At 40.8% G+C, this 19,300-nt stretch overlaps 1 protein-coding gene across 1 annotated transcript in view; it reads right to left on the minus strand.

Moving 5' to 3' along the window:
• FSIP2 (fibrous sheath interacting protein 2) overlaps positions 1–19,300 on the minus strand; it is a 62,339-nt gene that overhangs the window by 11,080 nt on the left and 31,959 nt on the right. Inside the window, exons 13-16 of the mRNA XM_087954701.1 lie at positions 15,072–18,486; positions 14,823–15,017; positions 11,568–14,774; positions 2,883–11,146 (exon numbers count right to left, since the gene is read on the minus strand). Of these exons, the coding sequence (XP_087810827.1) occupies positions 2,883–11,146; positions 11,568–14,774; positions 14,823–15,017; positions 15,072–18,486 (15,081 nt within the window). The remainder of the gene's footprint in view (positions 1–2,882; positions 11,147–11,567; positions 14,775–14,822; positions 15,018–15,071; positions 18,487–19,300) is intronic.

Here is a 19,300-nt window from a genome sequence, read left to right on the forward strand (position 1 = left end):
AAGGAGAAAAGCAACCTAGAACTAAGGAGACATTTCCTGACAGATCAATTAACTAGTGGAATAATTTGCCTCCAGAAATTGTGAATGCTCCAACACTGGAAGTTTTTAAAAAGATGTTGGATAACCATTTGTCTGAAGTGGTGTAGGGTTTCCTGCCTAGGCAGGGGTTGGACTAGAACCTCTAAGGTTCCTTCCTACTCTGTTATTCTATTCTATTCTATTCTATTCTATTCTATTCTATTCTATTCTATTCTATTCTATTCTATTCTATTCTATTCTAATTCTATCCTATCCGATCCTATTCTATATCACATGGGTATACTTGTTTCATTTTAAAATCAGTTAGTATTTAGGACAGTGAATCCATTAAATTAGAATATTCAAACAGAATTAAAATATTCTTTATTGGGCAAGTCACTTATTTGAAATGGTATAGGTTCTCCTGCTTCAACAGGGGGCTGGACTAAAAGACCTCCAAGGTTCCTTCCAGCTCTATCCAGCTCTATTCCAAGTGTGATTGGATACACAAGGAATTTGTCTCCAGTGCATAAGCTCTCAGTGTACATGCAAGCAACGAAGTGATAAATCTTAAATCATAAGATACAAACGACAAAGTGATAAATCATATGATACCAATAGGAGAAATTAATAGGAAAAATGAGAAGGGTGAGAATAATGGAGCCCTACTACAAGAGTAAATATCCTTAGACATAAGACAATGCTGTGGGAATGAGGTGTTTAGCAGAATGATAGCGGGGGGGCTGTCTCTGTCTCTAGTTATTTTGGCATGCAATACCCGATAGCGGTTTCCTGAGGGGAGGAGTTGAAACGATTTATGTCCAGGATATGAAGGAAATATCTGTAGATATTTTCTCAGCCTTCTTTCTGGCTCATGCAGTATGGAAGGCAGGCTGGTTGCAATTGTTTTTTTCTGCAGTTCTAACTGAAGTCTGTATCTGCCCTGTTTGGTTGCTAGACTCAATAATTTCTCTGTAGAATTGTATCAGCAGCTCCTTGGGCACTCTGAGCTTTCTGAGTTGACATAGGAAAAAACATTCTTTGTTGTGGTTCTAATGTTAGGTGTCCATTTCAATTCCTGGGAGATTACAGAACCCAGAAACATGAAGGTCTCTACTGTCAATACAGTGATGTCTAATTTTGCAACAGATGGTACAATTGGTAGAACACACATGTTTGCTCAATGGCCACCTCAAAACAGATTGTAAAAATGGGTATGGTCACAAGGTGACCCATTTTACAACTGTCCCGACTTAGGACCATTTTTTATGGTTTTAATATTTGAATCAGTATAGTTTTAATATTTGAATTATTTTTCTATTTGATTATTTTTATAATCTGTAAGCCACCCAGGATCACCTTATAGGGAAGATGGGTGGCATAAAAAAATAATAAATAGAAATAGATTTATAGCACTTAGATTTATATACTGCTTCACACTGCTTTATAGCCCACTCTAAGCAGTTTACAGAGTCAGCTTATTGCTCCCAACAATCTGGGTCCTCATTTTACCGACTTTGGAAGGATGGAAGGCTGAGTCAACCGGGAGCTAGTAAGCATCGAACTGCTGGCAGTGAGCAGAGTTAGTCTACAATACTGCATTCTAACCATTGTGCCCCCACGGCCAATAATGGGCAGGCTCCACTCTGGACATAGGTTGAGGACCACATGTATGGTATTTTAATTCACCTTTAATAATATAATTGAAAACAACCATTAAAATCATGCAAACATGCACTGTTATAAATTTATTCCATTCACTGATTCACATGTAACATAACATGACTTGTTTATTTTTGGCTAAATGTGATGATAAGTTGATTCCAATAAAAGATCCACAATTTGGAATCCATGATTGGATTCACACATCACATTGAATGAAAGAAACCTATTACCACATGTCTCACCGCAACATGTAATAGTAATAGCAATAGCATTTAGATTTATATACCTCTGCACAGAACTTTACAGTCCTCTCTAAGCAGTTTACAGAGTCAGCATATTGCCCCCAATAATCTGCATCCTCATTTTACCGACCTCAGAAGGATGGAAGGCTGAGTCAACCTTGAGCCTGGTGAGAATCGAACTGCCAAATTGCAGGCAGCCAACAGTCAGCAGAAGTAGCCTGCAGCACTGCATTCTAACCACTGCGCCACCACGGCTGCCAGATAATGGTAAAATTAGTCATCACTGGTTTGACTAAGTGATGCGAAACCAATCCTTTATTATGTCAGGAATGCATCTATTAGAGAAACTGTCCAGACACATGCCACCAATTCTACAGCTATCACCAGGGCATGCTTAGCTCACCCTAGAAGGAAAGAAAATACAACTAGAAAATTAAAAAGACTTGCATAGGGAACAGCAACAAAAAAAAACCATAACCCTCTCACAATGATGTGTTTGTGATTCTAACACAGCGTTTTTCAAGCTTGGCAACTTGAAGATGTACAATCTTTAGCTCCCAGGGAGTTGAAATCCACACGTATCAGAATATAGAATAAAAGAGTTGGAAGAAGCTTTGGAGGTCTTCTAATCAAGCAGGAACCCTGTATCATTCAGGACAAATAGCTGCCCAATCCAATTTCTCCTTAAAAACCTCCAGTGATGGAGCCTCCACAACTTCTGGAGGCAAGCTGATCCATTCATTGTTCAGTCACGATTTTGAACAGTTACTGAGCCCTGGTCGTAAGTAACTACCTGTATTACAAAGGAAATTATATGGGCCTATCCACAGTCATCGGGGAATATTTGGAACCCAATAGTATCTACCTGGGCTGAGGTAACATACTGAGGTAACAGACAAAGATAAAAAAAACCCTTCAACAGGAACCACTTCAGTTCATGCAAGCAGCCTCACCTACCTCTTTTGGTTTCACTGCAAGGCGCCCAGTCATATCCAAAGATGGGCGCCTTTCCTTTTTTTTATTGGCTTCTGGAACACTTGCAGCCCCCAGGCTATGGGAGAGACTTTTGCCCGATGCAGAGGCTCTTCTTAATTCTGCTAAACTCAAACCCATCTTTGATAAGCATGTCTTTTTCAGTTTCTCCAGAGGTTCTGTTTTTATGGACAGCACCGCTAAGTGGTCTCCAACTATGTCTGGGTCAATTTTCAGGGGCTTTTTACCAATATAAGGGACGATCTTCACTGACATGTCATCTGCCTGCGATTCGTTAGCCGGTGTGGATTGATGTCGACATTCTGACAGGCCAGGGAGCTCTATTAGAGACGTATCTTCCTCCAGTTCCATATGGGAGTTAACTTTAGCAAGGACTTTGTCTACAATGCGGTCCAATTCCATGGCACTGTAGGTTTCGTTTTCTGAATTATCACCCAAAGGCTTTTCTGGGCGGTTGTTGGAGATCTCATTGATAATGATACTGGCTACTTGCTCTGGGAATATCACCTGCTTGGTTGTCATGTCCGTATATAGTTCTTTCTGAGACCCTGATTTCTCCAGGACATTGCTCATGACAGAATGGACAACTTGGTTAACTGCCTTTTCATACTGTAGATCCAGTACTGGCTTATGATCTGAAGCGACAAGATTGATCTTGTTCTTTGATATCTCTTTTTCCACAGATGTTTTTAGCTGGGCAGCAATTCCATTTACATCTGTTTTAGATAAGCTTTTTTTCTTATGAATTCCCAAATCATATTGTGCCAGTAGGATTCTTATCAGGAAGCGGCTTACAATTTCTTCCAGGAAAACAACAGACACCACAGGAGTTTGAATATCTGAGGATTTATTCAATTTTTTGCCTGCTTCTATGTCAGAAATAATTTTTTTAAGAATTTTTTCAGATTCCAGCTTTATCAAACTGGCGCTGGGTATCTCTTTCTCTGAGTCAATGACCGGCTGAAAGTCATGCTTAGAAATCTCACTCACCATGAAGCAGGCAACTCTGTTAGCAAAGTCTTCATTGCTATTAGTTAAGTCTTCAAACAGAGAAGTTTCAGAGTTGGAGTGTTTTAGGATATCTGTGTAAACAGAGTCAACCACTTCTCCAACGGTTCGGCTATCTTCCGAAGCTAAGTCTTCTGAGTCGTCATGCTGCCACACTTTAAGTTCACCATTGGAGAGGAGATTCTGCAATGAATTAATAATCTTTCTTGCCACTTCCTTCATCGATGCAACATTGCTTGTATCCACTTCATCCAGAGGAAGAGAACTGAATATTTTTGTGAGAAGTTTAACAGCTATCTCCTCTAAGATTAGAGAGGATAAACCTTTCAGGTGGGATCGCAACTGTGTCTGGCCCTCTGACGGCTCTGAACTAGCTCCATATTGATCCTCAAGAGCCTTCTCAGCTTCAATGGCTTCTTGCTGTCGATTTAACTCTTCCGTAAAGTACATCTGCATTTGATTCCCAGAAATCTCTTTGATCACAATGTCCACAATCCTCTCCAGAAGAATTGTACAGCCAGTTCTGATGCACTTTTGAACGTCGGAAGTACTTCCAAATTCTGGCAAAAGATTGTTATAGATTGAGTTGGCTACAGTTTGACTGACAACACGGTTGGGCTGCACACGGTCAAGATACTTAACCTCTGCATTTTTGTTTTTTGAGATTTCAGCCATCACTTTGCTCAGAAGTTTCATGTGAATGAAATCGAACTCTGCACATCGCTCTTCTGTATCGGTAGAGAATGTTGTAGGAAGAGGGAGGATTTTAGATAAGAGGAAAGCAAGGACATCATAGATAAATCTCTGAGAGACTAGAAATGGACATGGTGTATCTATCTGGGATGGAGTACTGATTTTCTTCACCTCTGTGAACACTTTATTAGCCATTTCTCCAAATTCAAAAGGTTTAGAGGCTGGATCTTGGAATGTCCTTGATTGTACTTCCTGAATCTGGTAGCCTAAAATTTCTTTCTTTATTGCACTAGCCAATTTTTCTGCAAGCGTCTGACCATTTTCCTTGTCCATGCAGATTGGGACTCCAGATCTCTGATCTTGCAAAATGCTACATAAAGAAGCGTGGATAATTTTAGCAATCTCTGCTTTTTCCACATCTGGGAAAGTTTGCCCACCTTCAGGTATTTGTAGCACTTTTACTGGGGACTTTGCAAACTCCTTTAATATAGATTCAATTAAATATTTAAGTGAAGGTTCAGTCTCTTGTTTCCCCACCATACACACACTGGCTGTAGATGTGAGCAATTTGCTAATTAACCCACTAAAGATGTCCTTCAAGAAGGATGCTGAATAAGTATCACCTCCATTATCAAACTGCATCAACTGGGGTCTTGTATGATAACCTTGTTTTGTTTTACTGAGGAACCCTGTTTCCATTGGCCCTTCAGCTGTGCTTTCCTGTTTTCTGTTCGGAGATCCAGAGTTTACATAGACTGTTTTACAAATGTTTTGTACTATGTCTTCAATAGTTTTGCTGGCGTCAGAACTTGGTTCTTCCTTCAAATGGCCTATAGTGGAATTTCTCTTCCCTTCTTCATTCACTGTTAGATGAGGGGAAGCTGATCTACTATCAGGGAGCCAAGAAGGAAATATTCGATGTAATATCTTAACAAATATATCTCCAAATACAGAACCAGAGGATGGCGGTTCTGGGAGGAGAGTTTCCACTCTGTCAACAATGGTTTCAGCTTCCACAAATGAAAACAAATATGGAGAAGTGTCACCAGTAAACAAAGGCATCAAATGGAAAACAGAAATATCTCTTAATATGACGGAAGCCAATTTTTCTGCTAACAGGCAGCTGTTTGTTTGAAAAGTTTTAAAAATCTCAAACTCTGACCCAAATTGTTGCAGTAATTTTTCATAAATAGAATTACTTATTTGAATCACTTTTTCAGCACCTATCTGTGGAAGGCAGATATTCTCCTCTGTGCTCTGCATGACCTTAACTTCTGACATTTTAAATTCAATTACCAAACCATTTACAAGTTCAATCACTAGATTTCTCATCTCATTCTCTGATAAATTAGTGTCCTTAGAATATGCCAAAATATTAGGGGATGACAAGAATTTGCAAAAGAAAGCAACAACCACGTCCTCTAAAAACTGGGCAGAATAGGTGCGACTGGAAACTTGTTGCCTTTCCTTTTGCCACTTGGAGCACTCAGAAGAATCATTGCTACTTAAAAATGGGTGGAAGTGGAAGTTTAAAATTTCTCTTATGACTAATCTGGCAATTTCATGCACACTGCCATTCCCCTGAGCCATGAGAGTATTTTGAAGTTCACCCTGAGAGCAACACTTTTGCAACATCTGATTATACACTGAATTAGCAATGTCTTCTTCAGTCTCTTGATCCATGTCTGGGATTCGCTCCGAGACATTTTCCAGCTTGACTTCGTGTGCTGAAATCTCTGTAACAACACAGCCTTTCAAGTTTGCAGCCATCTCAGTGAAATCGGTTTCAGAAAAGTCATCGTATTTGCCAGCACAATCAGCAATGTTCTCTGGATTGGGGAATAATTTCTCCAAGAGCTGGTTAAGCATATTTTCTAAGACCATGCAAGGAAATACAGTTATTCCAGAGTCTGGAATGTTCCTAGTATCATTTAAGTAAGATGGTGCATATTCTGCTGTTAAGGACTGAAGATGATACTTAAACATTTCATTAATAATGAAACAAGCTATCTGCGTGACATACAAATTATTTAAGCTTTCTCTGTCTTCTGAGAAAGGCTGCTGCAGCAGAACCTCATGTAGAACATCACAATACACGGAATCCACCATGTTCTTTATTGCTTTTTCTGAAATACCAGTTTCATTTTCACTGCCGTAAGTGCTGGTCCAGATGGCCTGTTTCAAAATTATTGCCATGACGTCCATCTTAATTTGGCAGAGTCTGCCTTGCAATTCAGATCCATATAGACCTTCTCCTTTATCGGAAGTTGCAGTAGTATTAGAAGCCAATGGGAAAATATAGGCAAATAACCTATTGATGATGGCTTCTAATACTGGATAAGAGAGCACAGTGATATAGGGTGAAACTGAAGGCTGCTCCCGAGGACCACATTGTTCTTCCATCAGATTTTCCTGGACGAGGCACTTTGCTTCTAATACATTTGATGGGCATGCTGAATGAAGCAGGTGGTCTACAGCTTCTTCAATTTTTATAGTGGTTGTTTGACAAGGTGAAGCATCCCCTCCCTCTTCTGTATCTTCTTTAGACAGAAAGCTTTCTATAGAAGAACCCTTATAAAATGGATTCTGGTCTGCTACATTTGCATCTGGCGGAGCGGATCCAAGAGGCTCGTCTGGACCCTCCTGAATGTTGATGTGAGCTTTTGCAAGCTCTTTTGTAACCGTTTTTGCCAACCTCATAGCCACATCTCCCATATCTTCCCCAGAGGCACTAAGAGGGATGTCTGATAATGTATCAGAGATTTTTGAAAGCAATTCAGAAATAACATTTCCCAGCAAAGAAGTAGGCGAACTTTTACTTTTTCTCTCAATTGCTTCCCTGAGGTCCAAGGGCTTGATTGCAGTTCTATAAACTTCTAAACCTTCCATAGAGTCTCCTGCAGCAGCTCTATCCCAACCAGAAGTCTCCTCACTGGATACAAAAGCTTCAACGTGCTGTTGGAGGAGATCTCCAACAAGAAAGCCAGCTAGCTGATCAATGAGGGCGTTGCTCTTATTCTTCACATCTCTCTGGACAGCTTCAAGGGAGCCAGATTTCTGTATGATCTTGCTGCACAAAGAATCTGTCAGGTTCTGAATATCCTCCTCGGAATATTGATACTGTTCAGGGTGGGTATCCTTTATAACTCTGATTTCATGTTTTAAAAGTTTCAACCGAACATCATTGAGCAATTGAGTGGAGAGCTTGCTTAAGTCAGGTTCTGACATGGCTGTTTTATTCCAAGTGGATGAAGCATCTCCAGCTGGCGTGGAAGGGAAAATCCTTGCAAGTAGACCAGTGATGAGATCTTTTAGGAACCCTGATGATAACAAGGTGCTAAATGGTGGCCAACTCTCATCCTCGTGGAATTCCTTGACTCTAGCAGCATCACTAACTTCTAGCGCAGGTAAACCAGAAACTCTAGACAAATCTCCAGAAAACAAAGGGTGCAAAAGATAATCGGAGATGCCTTTTTCAATCAATCTTTTAACGTTGTCATAAATGGCATTCTTTCTTATGCGGCTGACATCACCTCCTACAATCATCTGTTTTTCTCTCGTTATGTTGTTGTATACAGAATCTACCACATCATCCATGACAGCGGACAACGGAGCTCCAAGAGTCTGTTCTTCTCCTTTCTGCACCCCGCTAACTGAAGCTCTGCCAAACTGCAAGTTGATTGAACTGGCTATCCTTTTAACCACTTTACCAAGCTCAACTTCAGGCTGTCCTTTAGACATTTTCTTTTCATCTAAAGAAGTAGAAAATATTTTAGATAAAACTCTGGAAACAATTTCTTCTAAAAACTTAGCTGGGAAAACCTCAGTAGAAGACACTGAAGATTCACTGATGCTATCCAAAACTGTCCTGACTATATTCTCAGACAAGGCTTCAGGCTCAGGATTTTCCAAAAAGTCTTCATCTTTTGAAAGAAAAGTCTGAAGATGATGGTTAGTGATTTCCCGAATTATGAAGCTGGTCATGCAATCGATAAAAGCAGTATTCCTGCATTCCACATCCTTTTGTATAGAGAGTTGTGAGCCAGACTTTTTTAACATATTTCTGTAGACTGAATCAACCATGTTCTCAATCTCTTTCTCTGAATGTAATCGGCACCGATCATCCTTTTTTGCTACCCAGATTTTGTGTTTTGAAATGGACTTCATTACATGTTTGATTATATAGGAACAGAGTTCATTAAAGTCAACGTCTGACATATCTCTTTTGTCTTGGCTGCAGGGAGTATCCTCTGAGGGTGGGAAAAGCTGAGTTAGGAGTCGACTTACTACCCTTTCTAAATATTTCTCAGACAATATAGTAACGTATGCTGGAGGAGGTGGCTTACTCATTTTTACTTTAGGAAAGCAGACACAGCGCTCAATGTTTTGGATGATGGGTCCAGGTTTAACATTTCTGAAAGCACTCTGAGGTAGTCTTCTAAACACTGCTGGTGGCAACTGGTAATCCAAAATTTCCGTCAGGATAATTTCAGCTGCCCTCTCAGCCAGATTCTCTATGTCCTTTCCCGTGTCTCCGTCTGCAGCTAACTGGAATCCAAACTCTCTTAAAATGGAGTCAGCTATTCTGCTGACAGCTCGACTATCCACAAGTGAGAAGTATGATTTCTCCTCAGCTCTCTGCAAGACTCCCACACCAGCTTTCTTAAATTCTTCCATCAGTGCATGCACAAACAATATGTTCATCTCATGAAGGTCGATACAAGAATCTCGATCATATTTGTTCTGCAGTGAAGAAAAGATCTTGATCAAGAGCTGAGAAACAATGTCCTCCAGAAACAGTGAAGAATAAATAGCAGAAAAAACTGGCTGGAGTTGATGATCTCCATGTTCTGTCACTGTCACCACTTCTTTTCTATAGTACTTCTTTTTGCAGCTTGCAAACCAAGGTTTCTTTGCAGGTAATGTGCAGATGGGTACAACTGGTCTACGCTGCATTGCTGCATCCAAAACGGACCGGTGTCTTTCTCTTTTTCTCATTTGACGCCTTCCTGGACTCGTTGCCCTAGATTCTGATTTTCTACTTCGTGATGAGGAACACATTTCATTTTTACCATAGCGGGCATGCTTTTTATTTAATGCTTGACCGTGTCCTTTTCTAGGGCCTGGCTTTGTGAATTCAACCATCTTTTTTGAAGAAGTTCTCATTTGTCTGGGATGCTCAATGCTGAAGGAAAGCTCTGTCATTACAGGTTTTACCAGAGTGTGAGCTAAAACATCCAGGGCTGATTCACAGGAAGACACTCCTGACTGAGCCTCCACCCATGGCTCCTCTATGTATCTAACGTCATATGTGAAAAGGGAGGTGCTGGAATCAGACTCATGGACTTTAAACTCTTTATATGAATAGGGCAAGACTTCATCATCAGCACATTTCCTCGCATCACGAAGCTGTTCATTTTCTGGAAACTCATCAAAAGCAAAAGAGCCTGTAAAATTATCTGTCAAGAGGCATTTGTCCAAAAGTGCCCGGATCAGCTTTTCACTCACAACATCCAAGAGGACAACAGACTTGGGAGACAGACCCAAGTTGCTGTTAAATAGGTCATTACTAAGTTTGCAAGCATGTGGACACATCGAGGAATAAAGTAGCTGTTTTTTAGTTGATCTATTCATATTTTGATAAGGCATGATATTTTGAGAGCGGGCATCTGGGTAGGACCTGCCAAAATCATTCTGTGACTGATCAGGCCATAATGAATCTAAAATGATGTGCAAAACTTTGTTGACAATATTTTTTGACTCACTGGTTTTCAGGCTACGGATGAAACTGTCCAAATTAGAAGCAACATTGTTTAGCCTCTTGTTTTTAAGAGCTATTTGATCCATTGTTGAGAGACAGGACGTCCTTTTGACATCACTGGAGCCTCTACAATCACCCCTGGAAGCTCTGCTTAAGCGAGGTGAAGAGATCAAATGCTGTTGAGAAAAACTATCTCCAATTCTTTCTTGGTTTGCATATTTGCTTCTCATTTCAATTTCCAATGACAATACATTATTAACCTCTTTCACAAGAGGTTGATAAACATTATCAAAGTCAACCAAACATAGAGGTGGGACAAAAATTCTTCTTGATCTCCTAGCCTGAAAACTTTTTCTGTTGAAGCTCTCTTGCAAAATGTTTCGTTCACACAAGCTATTGATGATAACCTCAGAAATGTGGAATGCTAACTCTTCAATGTTCATAGGAGGGTTTTTAGAGCCTCTCAGCCCATGTTCAGGACAGCAAGCGTCCACAGAGCAAAACATTGAAAGGGACTTTTCAAAAAACTCATTTCTTTCTGGCATGTTGTGGCGTGCACTGGGACTTGAAATGCTGTACAGCACATTGGAAAGAACTGCTTGAGTCAAAGGTTCCCAAAACACATCATGGCATGAAGACTGCTTTCTACCAGAAGGCAGATATGTATTCCTCCATATTTGCTCCTGAAGCCACTTTGATTCAGACTGGATTTGTTCCTGTTTCCATGCTGGCAAAGAAGTCCTGCAGGACACTTCATCCAAAGCATCTACGGAAGTAAACATGAACAGGTTACTATTTCACATCTGGGGTACAATAGTTGAAGATGTAATTTGAGAGATGAAACATTAGGTTGCATAGTTTTCCTGCCACTGGTACATTTTGAGCTAAATGAATGGATTTATCAAAATAAATTTATGGCAAATACTACTTCTCACAGAAACATAAATTCATATACTGGATACACACAAAGGAATTATTATAGAACACTGGAAAGACAGATCAATGTCTAACATATAACAATGAATTGTTGATATGTGTGAACTGGTTCTTTTTTCATAGGGGGGCAAGGAAGAGGATTTTCAAGCAATTTAGTTAAAATCTTTTAGAGACAGAAATGTTTCTGATCTAAGGAAATGTGAGCTATACAGCTTATTGAACATTATCTGCTACAAAGCTCTCAGACTAACCTCTAGTTTGGAAGGTAATCAGTTCTTTGATGACACTCAAAACAATGTGGTTGGCTAGCAGAAGAGTCTCACAGGGATCTGGAACATGAGCACAGGCCAGAAGTTCTAGTTCTTTATATTTCTCTGGACTCTTGCATTTGAAGATATGCTGCTTACTCTCCCATTTTGAGAGAAGGCTGCCACTGTCCAGCATGAGGCAGCTTTCTTCTGTCAGTGTCTTGTCACTGGAATCACTCAACCTGATTTCCCAGCGATTGAGTAAGCTTTGCTTCTTGTGCTTTGGTTCTACAAATTTGGAGGAGCCTGAAGATCTCAGGTGAGACTTTTCCTTCAATGGAGAAAGATGTCTGGATTTCTCACTGTAGCTACTTTGCACCATAGGCTCATCTTCCACTCCAAACTCACATAGGAGAGTGTTGACAATGGTTTCAGCTGTATGGCCAAGTTTCAGAGGACAGTAGGCAGAATAGCAGGTGCTTTCTGGACCTGCGAAAGGGTATTTCCCTGCAAAGGATTCATTGTGAGGAAGGGGGTTGGCCTTCTTCTGATGTCCCATTCCAGCTTGCTTAGGAGTAGCTTCACAGTCTGCTGTTTTCTTAAATAGCTTTTCCAAAATGCTTCCCTCAGGAATAGAGCTTTGTCGGGGAAGCCAATCTTCCTCAAGGCAATCTAGTTTGACTTGACCTTTAGCCTGTCTTCGTCGTCTGGGATGTCTTGATCTACCTTTCTCTCTCCCTGATGCAGCATGAGCATCCCACTCCGAATACTTAAAGACAGGAGGAAATTTAGCTGGGGCTTCTTCTTGTACTTCATTCTCCTCCTCTGAGTAGATTACCATGCCGGGAACATTGATTGGTGGGAAACTATCCCTCGTATCTACCTTTCTGTAAGTTTTAGAAGTTGTTTTCACCCCTGGTGTTTTAAAATGATTCTGGGCAAGAGCCCTGTCCTTGGCAAATGCTCGGCCTGACATTTCTAGCTGGAGGTTCTCCACCATTAATTCAGAGGTGATCTCAGTAAGGCTTTCGTTGCAACGATCCAACATGACACTTATAGTCTCGCTTGCCACCAAGCTTTCAGAAGAGCTGCTAAATAGATTGGCCTCCTTATGGAGTAGTTCTCTGTCCAAAGTGCGCTTAATAATTTCAAGAATGCTGCTGACAGCATTGTTGGCATACACACTCAATTCAGAGTGGAGCATTTGCACCTGCTGGAAAGCAGTTTCAATGCACTCCCTGGTGACAGCACCACCCAACTTGCTGAAGTCTAGAAAGTTATGGGTAGATCCTAAAGTAGGCAATGTTCCTTTCCCAGGGTCTCCCTGCAGTTTGTTTCGTAATGCTTCTACCGTTGTTTCTGCTATGTTTCCTATATGATCTGAAAGAGAATCTAACGATCGTGTCAGTTGTGCAAAACAAAGGCTTTCTAATGGAAATTTCACTATTTCCAAAAAATTACATTTAAAGTCCCGTTTAAAATGTTGAACCACAAAAGTCTCCAGTGTGATGACAATACATTCAACTGTTTCTTTGGCTATTTTGTCGATTGTGTCCATAGCACTTTTCAGTGAAACATTATAAAAAGGAAATTCAGGTTGAGTGAATCGTTGCTTTGGATTTTTTGCACATCCTTTGGGTCCTGCCTGGTTTTTTCGTCCCAAAAAACTATATTTATCTTGAGAAGTAGGAACACTGCATAATAAACATCTGTGAACATTTTCAAACACGCTTGCTACAATATCTCTGGCAACACAGCCAATCTCTGCCTGAGAATCGCTGTGAAAAAGCCTAGGGCCATCAACCTTTTTAAAACTGCAACAGAATAGTCGCTCGTTGAGCTCACCTGGAATCTTCTTCAAAATGCAAACAGAAGGTTCTAGATCACGAGTTCTCATGTAAACCTCACTTACAATATTCTCGGCCACCTGCTGCATTTTTAGGGTTTCATTTATGTTTGCATCTGTAAATAGCTGCTGTTCAAAAATTTCTCTTAATATGCCTTCCTTCGGAAGGATATGATTGAGGTAACATGCATAATCTTCATAAAAGAGGCCTTTAGGCTTTCCCTGGATGTCTTTAGTTGTCATTTCAAACTGGAAGAGCATCTGGGTATAAGGAAGTCCATCATTTTGGGACCGGTTCAGAGAAGCCGGTTTATGCATATGAGAAATCTGCACATCATCCGTGTGTAGATCATGCACAACAGAATTAATGAGCTCGCTTGCTTTGGAGATCTGCTCTGACGACAAGGTATTGACTTGAAATATAGTTCTGTGATAATTTTCTGTTTTGAATTCATCAATAATATTTCCCAAAACTTTGCTTACTACGTCTTTGGCATATACTGTCAAGTCAGATTTTGACAAAGTCCCTCTCAGGAACGAGCTTTCCGAATCATCTGACATTGCTCTTGGCCTACTTATTGTGTTGCTGCCAGCTTGCATGTCACATTGAAAAGATGACTGCCCTTTCCATCTCTGTTGCACAGAGGGAAGGACCTCTTCCAAATGAGATGCAGCAAAACAGGCAATTTTATTCAAAACGCTTTGAACGAGTTCTTCACTCAAGGACTGTGGAGAAGGTTGGAGTTGAGATACTGCCAGAGTAATCTTTTGGATGTCTGACGAACCTTTATTGATGACTGAATTATCTGTTTCTAACTTTACTTCACTAGAGCTAAACAGTGTGTCCACAACTGCTGAATACATCTTATTAAGTATCCCATCCACAATTTCACCAGCTACATTACAAGCATTTGCCTGAGATGCAGTGTCCATCATTCCGTTATAGTGCGAAGACTTGGGTTCAGAATTAAAAAATACAGAATCATTATTAAAAGAGGACAAAAGTCCCAGATCTCCCATTATTCGTTGGGTAACTTGGTTAAGAACATCTTCCACACTTGCCAACAGTGGAAAACCTCCATGCTGTCCAGGTTGTTGTTTCTTAAAAATCCTTTTCAGAACTCTTTTTTGAATCTCATTTTCAGTCAAGGCTATCTGAACAGTTATGATCTTGAGGAGGTCATTCATAATTTCATTGGCAGAAGCATTTTCTTCATGGGGGAGGAGATTTTGACAAGAAAGCATCTCCCGTTCCAGGTCCTTCTGAATTACTTTAACAATGGTGCAAGTCAGTTTTTCAGCACAGAGCCTTAAATTATATTGAGAGTCCTGAACTGCTAATTTTGCTGTATCACAGTGGTTGCCTGTTTTGAATTCTGTGTTTTTTTGTGTACTTGATATTGAATATCCACTTTCAAGACGAGATGGCTTTACTTGCTTAGCAGCCATTCCCAGTTCAGATTCTAGTTTACTTTCAACAAACATTTCCAGTCTGAGGAAGACATTATCAACTAAATATTTTGCTATGCCTTCAGGAGAAAAGTCTTTTATTTCTGGAAGTTGCTTAGAGCTAAATTCCGCCAGTTTTCTGCCACATGTTTTTTCAGCTTTTGATACACCAGGGAGTTGATGCTTACTTCTTTTGAGATCTGGAAAACGACTCTTGTGTCCAGCCTTGGATCCACGTTCTTTCAACTGTGCCAGAGGTTCTACGGTCTTCTGCACAAAATCGTAGAGAAGGGACTGGAGTTGAGATGAAAGTGCCCCCTTCATATTCAGAGCAGCTGCAAGACCAGAACTCAGATCTTCAAACACAATATCCACCAAGTCATTGGAAACCAGCGAAGCATCAGATTTCACCCCAGCTGGGGTGGACAATGATTTTTTTGTGCTGCAATTTGCAGCCTTGGGAAACTGTAATTCTCCTGTTCCAGAATTGTCCATATCTAACATTATCGTCTGAAAGATTTCATTTAAAAGAGTTTCCACTGTGTTTTGGATTTGGGTCTGAAGATCTCTTTTATAAGTAGGGTTTTTCTTGAAAACTTTTTCCAATACACTTTCGTTCCGTGGTAAAGAGGTCTTTGCTTCAGAAAGATGTTCTTGGGGGACAAAAATAGTCAAAACCATGCTGACAATTTGGGTAGCAGCTATGCTTTCAGAGAATATAACAGGAGGACTTGAAATTTTATCTACTTCCTTATCCAGCTCGTGCTTTACATTTTTCAAAATCAACCTAGCCACATCACTGGCATATGATTTTAAATCTGAGAAAGACAACGATACTGCCTGTTCTGGTTTTTCTTTTGCAGCTAAAATAGAATTATTGTAGGAGTTAAAAATATCCTCTAAACAATTGGGAAAATTACCATGTTGGTTGGCTAGAATTCTTTTGAATTCTTCTTGTAAGGCCGAGGAAAAGTCTGAACTAATTGACATTTTTAAGTTTTGCACATCTAAGCATAACTGAGATTCCACTTTGGATATGACAAAGGATTCCAGTTTCGCTATAAAAATTTGCACTAAATCATTAACCAGATCTGACTTAGATGGATGTTCAGGCTGTCTAATGTGCATTGGTTCACACATGGCTTTTCTGCTACTCTGCACTTCTTCTTGTGGAAATTCTGACTCAAAGGACTTCTCGGGGTCTCTGAAATGCACTGTTGGTATACTTTTGCTAGCTTCTGTGGGCACACTCAGAGGAAGAATATCAGTGAAAACGAGGCTAGATTGCCCGTTCCTGATGTCCTGCATGTCAGATTGAGCAATGCGGGAAAGGATTTGGAACACAGTTTTTACCAGATCGTTTGTAAAAGCCTGTACTTCTGTGTCAGAGATTAGAATCTGACCAATGATTTCATTTTGTCCCTTGCAGGTAGGTTGCTCCTCTGCCTGCTGCCGGCTCATGTTCACTTGGCTAAGAGATGAAGGACGAGCACTGGGGGGGCAGACTGTTTGCTCTGCCCAAACATGCTGGAACGTTTCCTTTAAGAGATTTTGCACCATTTCAACGATTGGCAATTGTTCTTCCCCTTTAAAGTTGTCTTCCATTTGTTTCAAGGCCTGCTCTAAAGTGCATTCAGGATCTGTTGTCCCTTGTCTTGCCTTCGACCCTGAGTCAGCGAGAAGTGTAGCAGTTTCCGGACTTTTCATAGAACAAAAAATGGCATTTTGCACAAGAGTGTCCAAAGTACTTTCTGTCTTCTCTAGATATTTTGACTGAATCGTCGTATCATTGTCCAGAAATTCCCCATCATCCTGCAAAGTAGATTTGGAGTGAGACCGGCTTCTTTGTCGTGGTTCAAGACCAAAACCATTGTAGGCAAGCTTTTGGACCTTGCTGGTATTTAATTTCCCATCCTGAAGTCGCTTATCTTTTTCTTCCTGTTCAGCTTCAGAGTAAATGACCATGCCAGGAACATTAACAGGAGGAAATGGTTTTCTTGTGTTTTTCTCATCTGTAAAGAGTGTTGTCATGGTTTCAGAAGCTTTGTGGCTGGAAGGCTGTCTTTGTATGTTGGGGCAAGAGCTGGGTTTTGCTGACGGAGAGAGAATCTTCAGTTTCTCAGTACTTAGATTGTTGAAAACATCGTTAATGATCTGGATGATAACTGAGCTCTCTCTGGATGGAATCATTCCTTCTTGGCTCACCTGCCGCTGGATGTAGCATAGGATGTTGCCAATCATCTCTTCCACATATTGAAGGATGTTTGTCTCTGAAGAGGTAACTGTCTTGGAAACTATCTTGCGAACGGTGTCTTTCACAATGGCATTTGCGGCTTCGGATTCTGCTGTGTGTGGCGGGACTGCTGCATAAAGTTGTTCTAGCGGTATGCCAATTGCTTTGATTTTAGAAAAGAGTTCAAACTGGGACACTTTCGTTTGGCTTGACAAAGCAAAGACCTTCAGTTTGTCGATAATAATCTGAACAATCTCCTCAGCAAGGCCCAGCATGGACTCAAAGGGCAGAGGCATTTGAGCCCTCCAAAAGGTTGGATCCGAGTCAGTAAATTTCTCAGAGGCTGCAAGGCACATTGCTTTCCATTCTATGGAGAAGTCATCTCTGGAAATGGTTTCATAATATTTCTTCTGAGCAGTGCAGTGGAGTTTACTGAGCACATTTTCAACAATATCACTGGCGACAAAACTGGCCACCCTTGAAACTGAACCAGCAACTGGGGGCTCGGCAGAATGGCTGCCTAGCAAGCTGTCGGATATGGATTCAAGAAGGACTTCCATTGAAATAGAGACAGTACAAGCTGTACATCCCAGGTCACCTAATATTTTTTTGAAGATGTCATCCAGAATCACTGCAGTAACTTTGGCAAGAGGCAACTTCAGCTCACTGAAAATAATCTTAAGGTCCTTCACATCGATGGTCTCCCTTTGGCGAGTAGAGCAATTTGGTGGCTTCTGGTCCCTTCCAGCAGGTGGCAATTCTTCTGAATCAGTGGTCATGGTCGTTTCAGTTTTACAATAGAGCCCTTTTGGCATTGTATGTTTTTGCTTGCTGGGGTATGCAGTACTAACGTTGTCCGGATCATCTGTAGAACTTTTCTGCATTTGGGAGAGGTGGCTGTCTGATTTGGAACTCTTCATGCTTGGTGTGGTAGACAGAAGACCGCTGTCTTTCGAGGGAGAGAAAAAAACGGCTGTTTTCCCTCTCTTAAATTTCCCCTTAAGGATTTCACTATCTAGAGACAGGTGGGTGCTCTTGGTAAAAGAGGTGAAGGAAGACTTCGAGGAGAGCAGAGAGGTTGACACTGGTTTCCCACTAGTAGAACAGAATTCACTCGGAGAGCTGGTGGTAGGTTTCATACTTGTGTTAGTAAAGCTGACTTTCCTACTGGCAAAGGATGGGAGGCCTCCATAACTTTCACAAAGGTCTTCATTGCAACTGGTACAGCTGCTGGAGTTCCCTGAAGATACTACAGACTCCTCAGAGATTGTGTACACCCGTGTCCTGACCCTCTCTTCAAATTTGGTGAGAGCTGGATAGAGGATACTTGTGACTGCTGACACTACCCACGTCATGATATTCTGGATGATGTTATTCAGTTCCGAAGAAGAGACCTAATAAGAAACGAAGGCGTGTTATATAACAGGCAAAAAACCTGCTGCGCATCACTCCAAATAAGGACTTTCGGGGAAGGACGAAAATCTATACCATCTCCTGAATGCATTTCTGCTGAACCAATAGTTCTGTATGCATGTTCGATCTTGATCTATATCAAGGACATACAGTAGTCCTTGACTTATGACTGGTTCCAAGGTATGAGGGAGCCCTGAAAATTACAACCCAATTTTGAAGTTATGATGGCTGCATCTGCCCCATGGACATGTGATTGCATTTTGGATGCTTGGAAACCAGCTCACCTGGTTCAACAAAAGAGATAATTTTCATTTGCTCCCAGAGCTCCATTCAGGAATAAAGGTTAAAAAGGGTTGAGAAAACCTGCTTGTGTGCTGATGATCGGGATTTAAAGAGGAAAGCCTCTTAATTTTCTTTTTGTCTCCAAATCTGGACTAGCACACAGCCCTACTTACATAATGTTAGAAATCAGACAATTTAGTTAACACACTGTGCAAAGCCAAACTTGAGTAACTCAGTTAAATATGTTGTGTAAATGCAATCTCATTATACCTCCATGTTTCCTCATGTGCAGAAATTTTATGGGGGATAAACTGGCAAACAGAGCTCCAATGTCTAATTACAATTTTATTAACATTTAGGTTCTCTATGAATCAGATGGTTTTGGATAGCAATAGCACGTAGACTTATTTATCACTTCAGAGTGCTTTACAGTGCTCTCGAAGCCAGGAGTGTCAAACTTGTGGTTCGTGGGCTGGATGCATCATGCGCTGGCCATGCCCACCCCCGGTTTAA

Source organism: Notechis scutatus, chromosome 1 (assembly GCF_049901735.1).
Source record: "Notechis scutatus isolate UNSWTSFEM ecotype Mainland chromosome 1, rNotScu1.2, whole genome shotgun sequence".
Taxonomy (NCBI): Eukaryota; Metazoa; Chordata; class Lepidosauria; order Squamata; family Elapidae; genus Notechis; species Notechis scutatus.